Source organism: Brassica napus, chromosome A10, assembly GCF_020379485.1.
Source record: "Brassica napus cultivar Da-Ae chromosome A10, Da-Ae, whole genome shotgun sequence".
In the NCBI taxonomy this organism is placed as follows: Eukaryota; Viridiplantae; Streptophyta; class Magnoliopsida; order Brassicales; family Brassicaceae; genus Brassica; species Brassica napus.
In genome coordinates this window covers 16,664,769-16,678,737 of record NC_063443.1, presented here as the reverse complement: position 1 = coordinate 16,678,737, position 13,969 = coordinate 16,664,769, and the positions used below count along the sequence as shown (strand labels likewise).

Here is a 13,969-nt window from a genome sequence, read left to right as displayed (position 1 = left end):
TTTTTTTGAAAACATAAATGAAGTTCCATATTTATTTGTCGAATAATGATATCAATATACATTATGTATTAGCAACCATAGCAAAAAAAAAAATTCGGTCGTTCGAAATTTACAACTCGGTTGGTTGCTAATATAATCTACCAAATAAATATGGAACTTTATATTCAGCAGTAAATTCTAGTAATTTAATTTCGTCGTTGAAAACTTATTTAGGAAAAACAATTCATATCTATCTTATTAAAACTCAAGTACAAAATTAGAGTGTTTGGAGACTTGAATAGGATTATTAAATAATTTGGAATGTTAGGAAACATGGATTGTAGTCTTTTAAAAAAAAAATTTGTTTGAAAACAAGGATAGTAGTATTAAGAAAAAAAAGTAATGGGCTTATGTTTTTAAAAAAAATTGAAAGTTCATCATATTATAAAAAACTATCTATCTAGGCCAGTTTTAAAATATACCAAAATGGGTCAATCTAATTGCCTAAAATTTTTTTTTTCTAAACTAACCATTAACAAAATTTAAACTTTATATACATATCTCAAATCAAAATAATAATTCAAAGTTGATTTATATCAAAAATTGATTCAAAAATATACATATATTCAAAAATGGATTTTAACTAAACTATTTTTCAATAACCATTATAAAAAAATATTGTCAATATATATAAGAAAAATACAATACAAAGCCCAATTTGAATACCAACTCAAATTATGGTTTTTATATTTCATACTAAGTTTTAAAAATATAATATATGTAATTATTTATATGATGGTATGTATAAAATACTATTAATTATATGATTACTTATATGATGGTACATATAAAATATGATTAATTATATGATGACAAAATACGATATATAATAATGACTAGGGATGGGCTTTTGGGTACCCATACGGGTTTGGTTCTGATCGGTTTGTATTTCGGGTTTTCGGGGTCAAAGATTTCACCCTTATTAGAATGTTTCTAAATTTTGGTTTGAGTTCGATTCAAATCTTTGCGGGTTTGGTTCGAGTTTGGATAACTAATTTAAATTATTTTTAAAGTTTTAAATCATTATATATTTTAAATTTCTCAAAATGTATAAATAAAATAATATATTACGTATAAATTTGAATAACATATGTCAGAATACCTAAGCTTAACATATCAATTGGCTTGATTTAAAATTTTGGATATGGAATCAATAATTATTTTAAGTATTTTTGGTGATTTGAGTATACTTTAACTATTTCAGATATTTACTTTTGACTATCTATATATATTTTCAAGTATTTAAACCAATTTAAAAGTATCATTCTTGATGTTTTATATACGTTAAATCTAAAAATAATTAATATATATAAGTATATAAATCTATTTAATATAAATTAGGGTACCCGAATACTTCGGTTCGGATCAGATTCGGTTCTCTAAATAATTTTTTTGAATAATTAGAATATTTAATCAATTTATGTTTGGGTTTGGTACTATATTTTTGGATCGGTATCGGTTATGTTCCTCAGATTCATTTTTTCAAATCCTAATAATTACATGAAAAACAAATATCAACATATTTTTCAAAATATACACCCGCGCAGGCGCGCGGATCAAAGTCTAGTTATGCATTATGCACATAGAAAGGGGGAGACAGAGGCCGAGGCCCACACTTCTTTAACAAAAGAACAACAAGCCCGTGACATCAAACTAGCTTTCAGAATTATTTTATCTGACATAATCTCAGCCGTTAGATTTTATTTTTTCTCATGACCCATTCTGACTCAGATCTAACCGTCCATATTCCTCAAGGGTCTTCAACAGGTGAGCCCCTTTTCTTCTCCCTCTCGCCGTACACTCTCCTTCAAGCGCCAGAGCCACCGCCCTCGCCACTTCCTCCGCCGGCGCCACCGCAATCTCTTCGCCGTCAACTCCTCCTCTTCCGTATACAACCGCAAGTATGCTTATGGCGTTTTCCCTCCCCCTCCCGGCCAGCCTCGCCATCACCGCCACCATGGCCGGCACCGTCATCGCGTGGCCACGAACCTCCGCCGCACCTTCCGCCGTCGTGCACATGAGCTCAAGCGCAGCTAAGGCGCGTTCCACCGCAGAGATCTCTAGCCCCGCCGCAGTTTCCACCACCGCTCGAGCGGCTCCCGCCTCGACCGCCACGTGACGGTTACCTTCGGCGAGGCAGAGCGCGAGGAGGATCTTGGTGACGTATTTGGCGGTTACGAGGCTGTTGCTGCGGAGGCAAGAGACGAGGCCTCGCATGAGACCCGGAGGACAAGTCGGATCCGACGGCGGGTCGGGTACGACGACTCGCTCGAGCAGCTGGAGAGCGAGGAGCTTGTCGGACTGGGAGACGGATGCGAGGTGAAGCTCAGCGATCTGGAACGTTTCTTGGAGAGTGGTGGCGACCGGAAGAGGCGGCGGAGGGGGAGGAGTGGGAGGAAGAGTGACGGTGGATGGAGTTTGGTCAGCGTGATGCGGGAAACGCCATTGAGTGAAGCTTTGAGAGGTGGAGGTTGATGAGGACGAAGAGGAGGAAGGGGTGGTGGTCGGCTTACGGTGAGGAGAGGTTGGACTGAGGACGGACTGTGTGCAGCGGCGGAAGAAGCCGCAGGAGAAGAGAGGACGCGGTGGCGCGTGTGGTTTCGCTTTCTGGTTTGCTTTCATCATCGCTGGAATAAATGATTGGAGCACTTATTAAGTGAAGTGAAGCGAAGTGTCTCTTCTTTAAATAGTACGAAAAATAATTGTTTCGCACCAAATTTGTCAGGTCGTTTACACATGGACTCTTCCTAAGATTATCACTCGTATTAAACCATATAATAATTATTATTACTACTGTCATTGGCATGTATACTATGCAAGGGATCTAGGAATATATATACGGTTAGACATGTCGAGTAGAGCCGAAGTACACAGCCCGAATCTGCTCAGTCCTAAATACTACTGAGTTTAGATTTAGTTTTATAAGCTCAAAAAAAAAATGGGTCTTTCGGGATATACCCATTTAAATTTTGGATATTTTAGGTATAAATCTATTTGAACTAGAACCAATCCGAAAACCTGAAGTTTTATACTTTAACTTATACTAGGGTCGGTCCGCCCTACGGGCGGAAAGTTATAATAAAAACAATTTTATTATGCCAAACAGTGTTTATCTTCTTGTTTAAAAACTAATTTTACGTTCGCACTTAGAGTTTTGATCCAAAAATATTACTTATGATAAAAGATAATTCCATTTGTAGTAGTTTACAATGGTGTGGTGATTTTGTATTAGTCGTTTGATGATGTTGCAATTTATTTAAGATGAGAAAGTTATTATTAGAACTGTTGCAACACTTTTGAAAGAAAGTCAGATATTTAGTTACCATTAAGAATTCTATATTTAGTTACTATTAAGAATTCAAATATTATTTATTGAAAAATGCAATGTGTGTATATTTCTTGTGTAGACGAATAGCTTAAGTACTATTTGGAAATGTAAACGGACTGACTAATAAAGATATAACTAAATATAAATACTTATTGAGTGGGGTTTATATGAACTTTTTTAGCCTATCTTCTTAAATCAATCTTCAAGAAAGTGTGTATATTCACTGGTTTTTTCTAGCTTACAACTTTATGCCTTACACACTTGCACCATTTAAGTGATTTTGATGGGAAATTTTGAAAGTCATAGTTATAGAGAAAGAAATTGAGTGTTGAGAATTTTGTTTACCTATGGTGGTCCGCGCTACCCGTATGATGTGATGTATTAGTTTTTATCATTGATATAATTTGTGTGTAAATTTTCTTTTATTTTCATTTAGTTATGAGTGTGATTATGTTAAACAATCAGTGTTGTCTACATCAAATTTTAGTTATATAACTAAAAACGATATGTGATCAACATATTCAGTATAATCGCTGATTTGATTCAGAGTTGAAATTTTTATAGTGTTATAATACTTTTAACACTTCTCTAAATTTAAATCTTGAGCATTATAAATTAAATTGATCAAAATCAAACACAATAGAGAAACCTTGTTAAACCCATGGATCATAAGAGAAACCTTTACGGCTATATAATTTCCGTTTGATAGAGTACCGAAGTTATTTTATTAGGCTGACTGAAGAAATCAATTCTTTTAGCTAAATTGTTGAGTGGGAAAGGTAAAAAGATTGTTTGATCAAATTGCAATAGAAGTAAGTAAAATGAAATTGGTAAACATGATGTGTGAAGTATGTAACTATATAATTGTATTTTTTGTTTGCGTGTGTTTTATGTAAGCTTTTGTAAAAACAGTATGTAATAGCGTTTATGGTTTTACATAAAGTTAGGGTGTGTGTAAGAATTATGTATGTTAAGATTAATTATGTTTGATTTACTTGTTTGTAAGTATATTAATAGATTGCAGCGTATAACATATTACATTGGGTGAATGAGGTGTAGGTGATCGTTTTTGTTGTATGTTTTTTGATAATTAAGAATCTATGATTGGTTGGTTAGTTGTGGGTTGCTCTTATTTGAGCTCTCAAGAGTGGGAATTTGATTATGATGATTATAATGTGCAAGTTTGGTTTGGGCATTATATGATTGCATTTTGTTACAGTTCATGTTTGATATAGGATAGTTGATTCAAATTTTGATAGTCTAAATCTATTTTCTTTTCTTTTTATTATAAATGAACACTTACATGTATATTAAGTAATTTATAGTTCAAATATTCCAAATGTTTTAAGGTTGTTGCATAGCTGTAAAGAAAATACCTTCGATGTAATCTATGACTTTTAAAACGCGGTTTTGTTTATTTTTTATTAAGTAAATAGCTTTGTTTTTTTTCTATTTGTTTATTTATTTTTAACAAAAAAAATTAATTTATTTATTTTTTGTTTTTATAAATGAATTATGATATTGTTAAAAAAAATCAATGTAGTTAATTTTATATTTTAAATAATTTTTTTTTATTTTATGGAACTAAAAAATATTCAACTAAACAATAAAGATGATGAAGACATATAGAAATTGTTTTTTTTCTTGCATGTTGTTGAACACCGCAATTATTTTTAATTGTCTCCAGCTCTCTTGAACGCTGGTTCGGAGCCAGGCATTAAGCTTAATGTCTTCTTCAAAGATATCTCTCCATCTAGTTCTGTTTCCGATCTATACTTTTGTTTAGGACTACAATTCAACCACTTTACCATTACAACAAAAAAATTTAACCGGTGATTCAGCTTCAAGAAACGATGTAACTCTATATTTCTTGTTTGTGGGTTGCCATGAACACAATCAACATATCTGCAAAAGAAATGTAAAAAAGATAACTCAGCTTGGTCAAATATAATGTATTCCATTTAAATTAACTTAAATGGCCAAACAGAGAAGAGAAGCAAAGAGCTAACCTCATTGAGCGAGTGACAAAGAGCTTCCTCTCCCAAAGATAAATAGATAGTAACCACAATGACGTTGCGCCTGAAGCAACCCTGTAACGCAATGAACCACTCTTCTCTCATATCCGCAAAAATGGCGACTCGTTCCTCCGACTTGTGTCCAATCTGAACCAAACCAGAAGCAAAACTACACACAGCTTCAAGCGGCTGCCCGAATGTCTTGCACTCATAATCACCAAATGAAGTTTCTCAAACACTTTCCCGTGTTCGCTAGTCTCGACCTCTCTAGCGAGCAGCCTCCTGGTCCCGAGGGAAAACCTGTAGCTGTGGTTCTTGCACGAGATCTCGAAGAGCTCTGGGAGAGTGGAGATGTCTTCCCAGACGGGATCTTTGAACCGGTGGTTCCTAACGGTATGACCTGGCTCTCCACCGACGTCCTCGTTTCTCGTCTTTCTTAGCGTTGCGGAACAAAAGGGTTAAAGCTAGAGGGACAATGACACCAGCAGCGTAAGGAATCATCTTACACTTCCTGAAAGCAATGGTAAACGTGTTTATTCACAAAATCAATACAGAGAGGAGTTAAAAGCAGGAGACAGTCTCTTTTTAAATATGATTTAGATTTGAGACAGATAAGAGATAACAGAACAAAAGGAATAAATAAAAACAGAGATGTGGATTAAACTTCTTTGACATCAACATTATCTCATCTTTCATCATCTATTTTCACTCTCAAACAAAAGATCCAATAACTATAAAACATTTTGTTACGTTATATGATTGACTCAGTCCATGGGTTCCATTTTCGTAAATGGTGTTCTCTGAAAAACTCATTTGGATTTTTAGACGTATCAATCCTACAAAAAACGGAAAATTATGTGTTCAGTACTGCATCTCTAACTTTTCCTATAGGGAGAACTCTTGAATCTAAATCTGTACGTTGTTGCATATAGCTAACCAAATATATAGGGTGAAGATAATCAGTGACCACAATTTTTAAATGGAAAATAATAGGGAAGATGAGAAAGCCAACCTTTTCACATCGGATAGTGGGGTGGGAAGTAACCATTCCAGCTGTTTAAGCTTATTCTTGTGCAGGAAGCAATTGTGTGAATGATTATTTGTGGTGAAGACGCTTTTTTTTTAGCAATATGAAGGAATTGTGTGAGGCAATGAAATTTGGGGAATTTATCGTCACTATTTATAGGATTGATCACTGAAATTCATAGAAGGTAGTGGTAGAGAAAATTAAATGTTACGTAGTGGGAGAGGGGACTTGAAGAAAAAGCCACATCTCAAGGAAGAGGAGTGTCCGACCCCAAATTTTTTTCCCCTTCATATGAGTTAGGGTTTTCCTTCATGGACCGTCGGGCAGCATTAAACATACAAATTCATCAGCCCAAAATAACAATAAAAATAAGCCTAACCGTTAGAAGCCCAAATAAATACAACATAAATGAAGTGCTGCGAAGACAGACACGCGTCGCCTCTAAAATAAAAAAGATTTTCCACGTGGACACTGCAGGAGGGAACCGAACAATTTTTTATATTATTAGATTATCATTCTTCAATCAAAACTTTTATTAGTATTGATATGCTATTTTAATATTTTCCTCCAAACTGTAATAAAGAAAATATAAAAGTTGTTAATGCATTTTATTGTTTGATCATTACAAGTGTCACATTTTAAATTTTGCAAATGTATGTTTTTTTTGATGTACAACATATTTTTATTTGAAAAGACAAAATATGAAACGTTTGACCAAATTTATCATAAATTTTGTTTTTTATATATTTAGTTTTAATTTATTTTTATTATTTAAATCTTATTAAATTTGGTTTGTTTATAATATGTTTTTAAAGCATACGAAATAAAATAAAATATTTTTGATAAAGAAAAAAAATTTAAACTCACTTTATATTTTAAAACTAAAAAATGAAACAATTTTTTTTTTTGAAAATTCACATGTATTAACGATGGAAGTAACAATCACAAATTATTTTTCGAAAAAAAACAAAAGCTTTATAGCCAATGGCCGGACTTTAAATTTTAGGCCCAAAATATTTCCAAACCGGGCTAAACCGGATTCAAATATCAACGGACTTAGATTGAATCCGGTTTAGCCTGGTTTGGAAATATTTTGGGTCTAAAATTTAAAGTCCGGCCATTAGCTATAAACTTTTGGTTTTCTCAAAAAATAATTTGTGATTGCTACTTCCATCGTTAATACATGTGAATTTTCAAAAAAAATTGTTTCATTTTTTAGTTTTAAAATATAAAGTGAGTTTAAATTTTTCATTCTTTATCAAAAATATTTTATTTTTTTTGTATGCATTAAAAACATATTATGTTAAGTACTCAATTTCAAAATTATGAGTCAAATCTATAAACTTCAAAATTTCAAAAGGTTCAACGCAAGACTAATGTGACAGAAGTCACAAGCAAGAATATGTTAAGTACTCAATTTCCAAAGCCTAACATTAAGAATTTAGTTAAGCCAATATTTTTTTTTTCCATGAACATTCTCCAACCGTGAAAAGCCAAAGAGAGGGTTTAAAACTTCTGAAGGATCCAATCACCTCCATTTTTCACTTAGTTCCTTCTTCTCCGACAGGGCCCAAGTGATGTAGATGGCTGCAACGAGAGCCACAATCGTGATCAAAAGAAGTGCGTAGCTGAAATCGTCTGTCAGGGAGTCGTAGGTCTTTGAAGGAGCAAGCCTTGTGTAGAAGAGATCCACTCCATAGGCAAAGACGTGTGTTGTTGACTCTAGCTTGGCTGGAGCTGTTACTATGCCTCTTAAACCTTCTACTTTGAGGGAGTGTGTGATGTATGACTGTGAAACATAACAAAAGCGCATAAGAATTGATACAATCGAAAAAACAAGGACTGTGAAATATAAGTGAACCTGAGGAATTATGGGTAATGAATCCGTGAGAGGGATGATTCCTTCTTCTTTCTCAGCTTGTGAGGGGTTAAGTGTCCGTCTTGGATCCACAAACCGTTTATCAAGTGCCAATATCTAAATCATTCATTGGAATATTTATCAGTTTTCCAATTCCAATCCGTAAAGTATTATATATATATGTGATATGTAATCTACAAACCTGATCACCGATGGTACCAATGAGAAGCTGCTTTGAAGTGATACCCTTTGCTGTTGATGTCACCGCGATGGTTTTCACGGACTGAGGGAAGAAGTATGACTGCGACTTTGTGAACATCTCTGGTCTTGAGTATGAAGAGATTGGTGCTGTTAGATTGTGCTTTCCTAGAACAAGTTTCCACACATTTTTGTTCTCCTGCAAATAAAAATTTTACAATGTTGAGCAAAGAACATTCAAATCAAGTTATAAAATGTTCTGGATATGAAGCCATACCGCCCGGGACTGATCATAGATCTCAACCACCGTAACCTCGTACTTGTGAGCTCGAAGATTGAAGTAGTGGTAAACAACCCAATTCTCACTAAACACCTGCAAACAATTTTTAAAAGGTTAAGAAAGTTGCATTGAATCTATTTACAAAAAGATATGAGATGAGAAGTTACAGCATGAACTGGCCCTTGGCAGCCTTGATGTGACAAACGGTGCAGTATACGCCCAGTGACGGTGTCAATGAGGTATACTACAAGTGCTGACTCCTCTGGTGTAACCGAACCAATCTCACCAGCTCCTTTTGGTGACACAGTGGCCACAAACAGCAAGTTTCTCGATACGTATTTATACAACACGTCTTGGTCTGTGCTGACTTTGGCTTGCGTATGAACAACCTGGAAACATACAATCAACTCACACATTTAATAAACTGAAGCATATGATGACTAGAAAACCAATATTTAATACCTCGTTTGGTTTTCGGGTTAGTGTTGAAATGATCTTCTCAGATTCCGAAGGAAACACAACAGTCCAAAGCTCCCTTGTAGTAAAGCAGTACTCATCTGCTGTCTCACCAGAGCAACTGCTCTTCATACCGTGTCCTCTGACAATACCATCATCACCCTCCACATTGTACCAATACACATTCTGAAACTCGCGTTGAAAGATGCTGAGAGCCTCTGAGGTTTTCGGATACAAGTGAACATGTCCATCGGTATCAGCTATCAGATGCAGACGTTGCTCCGTTGAATCGGTAAACGGAAGAGGCATAACTTGAACAACGGAGTGGCCAATATCTGATGAGCTAATCTCCTTCCCTGTGTACACATCTACGAATGAAAGCACACCGGGGGAACTTGAATCTGATCCGCATCTGCCAACTACAAGAACTGAGGGATTCTCGTCCATGGCGTGATGATGAGGGACCTGCCATTGGTACAAGCTAATACCGCTAGGGCGTGCACAGGCTGGAGATTTTAGCAGCGTAGACCAGACAATCCTCCCGTCTCCAGTGTGCAGAGCATAAAGCTTTCCAGCTCGAGTAAGTGCTATGAATAATTTACGAAAGCCGTTATGGTCACGGGTTAGTTTGCTCCTCCCAGAGCTCTTCATCCTCATTTCTTGAATTGCTACCACATCCTCTGGGCTTGCTAGCAGCAAGGACCCCTTGAGCTTCAGGATGTGCCCCTACAAAAAAAAGATCAATTGATAAGGGTGAGAAAACAAGAAGAATGTGCTTTATCTTATAGTGCTTATAGTGCTGGGCATTTGGGGTTTCCATTCGGTTCAGGTTATTCGGGTGTTTAGGACCTGTTTAGGAACCAGACATTTTTACGATCCGTTCAGATAATGTCGGGTTCGGGTTGGGTTTCTATTTTTTATAAAACCGAAAGTGGAACTGAATTAGAAATAGTTCGGGTTTAAAGTCCAAAAATCTGAGTTAAACCCAAAAATATTCAGGTGATTAGTTTTTTTTTTGATATTTTTTATTTATAAATTATATTTTATATATATAAAAGTTAAAATAATTAGTCTTTAATTATATTTGGAATATTCATACCCGTCTCAGTTCAGTTTCAGTTTTTCGGGTTTAGAAAAATAGGAACCGTTCAGGCTTTTCTAAATTTCAGTCCGGTTTCAGGTTTTTCAGTTTGGTTCCGGTTTGGTTTTCAAGATAATATGCCCATGACTATTATTATCTTATGCGCCACAACTCCATGGTAAGTAAAGAAAATCCAAAACATAGGTTCAAGAACATTCATACCTTAAGCCAATCAACGAGAGTGTGTTCCACTTTCGCCACTGAAACACCATCCTTCTCCACAGGGAGTTCCGCCGTCGTAACATCAGTAACCGAAGCCAATCCTTCTTCCCTGCTCCAAACAATCGCCCCTTGTTGCAGCAACAAGAGCGAGTGATCTTCCATCACGATAAGCGCCCTGAACCCATTACTCCTGTCCGTCTTGATATAGTTGTTGATAAAAACTTTATCCACACGCCCTCTGTGCTGGTCCATCTGAATGCTCTCTCTAAGCAACACAGTATCCAAGTCGTCCACGAGTTTCACCGTGAGGTGAATCTTGCTCCCTTCGTGATGAACCGAGGCAAATGCCACTTGGTCGTCTGCAACTGGAAGCGAATCGCTCATTGCTGTTTCGTCGGATAACGAGTCTACCATCTCCAGCTTTCCTTGGTCACCGACACGCACGAAGATAGTGCGTTTGTTTACTTTTACAGCGAGCATGTTGCTAAGAAGAGGAGATAAAATCTCAGCCTCTCCGGAGTCCTCAACGAGATCTGAGATAAGAGTCTTCTGGAAGCTGATCTCTTCATCTACGAAGCTGATGGTGACCAAGATTGACCTTGTTGAGTCAAGAACAACGACCTTATCGTTTGAAACTGATGCAACTTCGCCAGAGAATCCACCAGGGAACGCCTTACTTTTTTCTGCCACAACCTCTCCACTTTTGGAGTCAATCTGGTAAACAATAGCCTCAGATGAGTGAAGGAATCCCAGCACGTAAATTATACTGCTCTCAAGAGGTTGAAGAACCCTTTGAACTTCAAACCTGTAAGAGTCACCATGAAGCAAATCGAAAGTAAGCATGTCTGCACTTGAAGCAATCTCGTTTAAATAAAATAAAAAAAAAGTGAATGCTATCATACCCTTCTGCTGTGAAATCCTTTTTCCAGAGAACCTCACCATCTATAGGAGAAACAGCATGAAGGTACCCACCACCGAAAACAAGAATAGGGTAGTCCTTGTCAACCTTCAAATTGACCTGCAAGACAGATCTAATTCATAAACAAGAAACCAAAGTAATATGATGACACAGATAACAGAACTACTAGGTTTATATTACTAACCGGCACCGATAAGAGTGATTTTGAATGCTGTGCGCTATGCAGAGACGTTTCCCACACCATCTGACCATCAGGAAGGTTCCATGCTCTTACCATACTTCCTTCTGATGAAAGGGTAATAACATCTGAAGAAAACAAACACAGTGGTACATTAATGTGAAAGCAAACACAGTGTTTGGTACATCAAGACATGAGTCTTTACATTTTCCCAAGGCAATGTCAACTCCATCGATAGCATCCTTTGTCCCGAGAACATGTCGCCAAACTGCAGGTAACCCAAAACAAACAAAAAAAGTAAGAAAAGGAGACTCCAAGATTGAACATGGATAGTATCAAAATAACTATTCTTACAAATCTCTCCATGTCTGAGATCAAGTGAGGCAACAACATTCTCCTCGGTTGAGACAATAACACGCTTTCTCCCAGTCTTCTGAGTGTGGAACACTGCGTGCTTCACTTTCCCAATGTAACGTTGGTGCCTACGCAATACAAACAAGAGTGAGATTCTCAACGAAAGTTTACTTCTTTCAATCATATCTTTACAAATCAACATCTATATGTAGCCTAAAGCAAGTAGCTTTACCCGATCCCATCTCAAATTCACTGGCGAATCGAAATCATATTATCACTTAATTAACTAACAATAAGATCTAAACTACTATAAGACAACGGTGCAGATTGGTTTAATCTAAGAAGAGTTACCAGTCCATGAGGCCGACTTGATCTTCATAAAGGGAGAAAGATACAATCGCAGATGATAAGAATACGAGGAGGAGAAGATACAACCTAAGCGCCATAGCCATGGCGTTTGCTGGTTTAGTTTTCTTAACAGATCTGGTGAGAGAGAAGGGAGCTTTGGTCTGGAAAAAAAGCAAATCGTGGGAGGAGCAAGCTAAAGTCTTCTCTTTTGTTTTTTTCTGTCGAATCTTAATATAAGCGAATTAACTTTTAATTTTAATTAAGGCTAAGAACAAAATATCCTAAGCTTAATTAATCAGAAAATCTTGAGTTATTATTTCGTACTTTAATTTATTTTGATACTTACAAAATTAATTTATGTAATTATCTGGGTCATTTTTACATTTACCATAAGCTTTGTTACACCAAACAAAATAAACAACATTGAGCAGAGATAATGCTGTCATGAGCCAATAGTAATAGTCCACTTGTTTATATCCTCTGTAATTTAATTAAGCTGAGAAAAATTATCTTAGTAATTACTAATTATTTCGTACTGTAATTTATTTTGATACTAGTGGTATTCCGGCGCTACGCGCCGGGTTCATATATTTTATTTTTACAAAAATTTACAATTCATTTTATTGTCTTTGTAAAGAAAATATGTTCAAAAATATGAAAATGAAAATATGTTGAAAGAGAATGATATTTTCCGGATCTATTTGATAGTAGTTAGCGATTGTAGTGTATTACTTTGTTTTTAAGTCTCTTAGTTCAAAGTGGAATAACATTATGGTTTTAATTAATCGATTCAATAAAAGTAGAATAAAAAGGTCGTAACAAAATTAATTTAGTTGGAATTTAAACATGAAGTAAAGTTGATGTTTTATTTAGAGAATATATTTATATTGTTAAGTACAACGTGGACAGTATATAGAAAGAACGGCATTTGAAATTTTATTTTAGAGACTAATCTGAATTTAAACATTTATAATGAAGTTTTGTTCATATATTTTTCTTATTTGATTTTTGGTAAGAAATTAATTCTGGCAATAAAACATAATTTTATTCAGGATTCTTATATTTTAATTAAGCAACAATATTTGTACTATTTATTTTAAATTTTTCTTAGGGTGCTTAGTTTTTAAACCAATTGAATCATATAATGAGGCTTCTGCTAATTTAACTTATATTTGTTTAATCATTTTTTTTTCTGTAGAGGTTGGGTGATTTATATAGACTGCATTTTTATAATAGTTGGGAATTAGTGACACATGAGAATTGCTTGTGTTTTAGTGGATGATAATGTTTGGATTCATTGTCATGTCTTTAGTTTTGTTTAAGTTGAGTAAGCTATGTTGAGAGCTTATTACACTTTTAGTATTTTATGTCTGAATATCTCTATAAGATTTTTTGTTTGAGTTTGTTGATATACTTCCCAGAAGAAGGAATTTGCTATAAACTCGAATAAAAGTAATATTCCTTTGCTAATCTCCTCATAGCTCTCTATGTATCTTTGCCCATGATTTGCTTAATGTTTTTTTCTTTGGTGGCTTCCTCTGCTAAAACGGCTGATTACTTGAACGTGATCACCCAAGCAGTGATGATATGCATCACTTGAACGGCTCCGTCTATTTCTCCCAAGGATCTTCTCATGTCTAGAGCCAATTAGCAAGCTTCTAAGGCA

The 13,969-nt window shown here is 35.3% G+C and overlaps 2 protein-coding genes across 2 annotated transcripts; both read right to left on the bottom strand.

The window, feature by feature from the left end:
• Window positions 1-1,628: 1,628 nt before the first annotated feature.
• LOC125579060 (U-box domain-containing protein 25-like) lies at window positions 1,629-2,823 on the bottom strand. The gene has a single exon (XM_048742398.1). The coding sequence runs from the start codon at window positions 2,662-2,664 to the stop codon at window positions 1,750-1,752; it is 915 nt and encodes a 304-aa protein (XP_048598355.1). The 5' UTR covers window positions 2,665-2,823; the 3' UTR covers window positions 1,629-1,749.
• A 4,901-nt stretch (window positions 2,824-7,724) lies between these two features.
• On the bottom strand, window positions 7,725-12,540 carry LOC106372400 (ER membrane protein complex subunit 1). Its single transcript, XM_013812606.3, has 12 exons — window positions 12,307-12,540; window positions 11,956-12,083; window positions 11,807-11,869; window positions 11,608-11,729; window positions 11,407-11,522; window positions 10,505-11,309; window positions 9,208-9,927; window positions 8,913-9,134; window positions 8,743-8,838; window positions 8,470-8,664; window positions 8,271-8,384; window positions 7,725-8,198 (listed from the first exon to the last, which is right to left on the bottom strand). Exons 1-12 carry the CDS (start codon window positions 12,405-12,407, stop codon window positions 7,938-7,940), a joined length of 2,943 nt encoding a protein of 980 aa, XP_013668060.1. The 5' UTR covers window positions 12,408-12,540; the 3' UTR covers window positions 7,725-7,937.
• Window positions 12,541-13,969: the final 1,429 nt, after the last annotated feature.

Bases quoted from the DNA above. Each gene is read 5' to 3' on its own strand.
- LOC125579060 (XM_048742398.1), bottom strand. From the start codon at position 2,664: ATGATGAAAGCAAACCAGAAAGCGAAACCACACGCGCCACCGCGTCCT.
- LOC106372400 (XM_013812606.3), bottom strand. From the start codon at position 12,407: ATGGCTATGGCGCTTAGGTTGTATCTTCTCCTCCTCGTATTCTTATCA. The intron at 11,870-11,955 runs GTAAGAATAGTT...GGTTACCTGCAG, and splicing joins TCTCAGACATGGAGAGATTT to TTTGGCGACATGTTCTCGGG. The intron at 9,928-10,504 runs GTATGAATGTTC...TTTTTTTTGTAG, and splicing joins CTCTCGTTGATTGGCTTAAG to GGGCACATCCTGAAGCTCAA.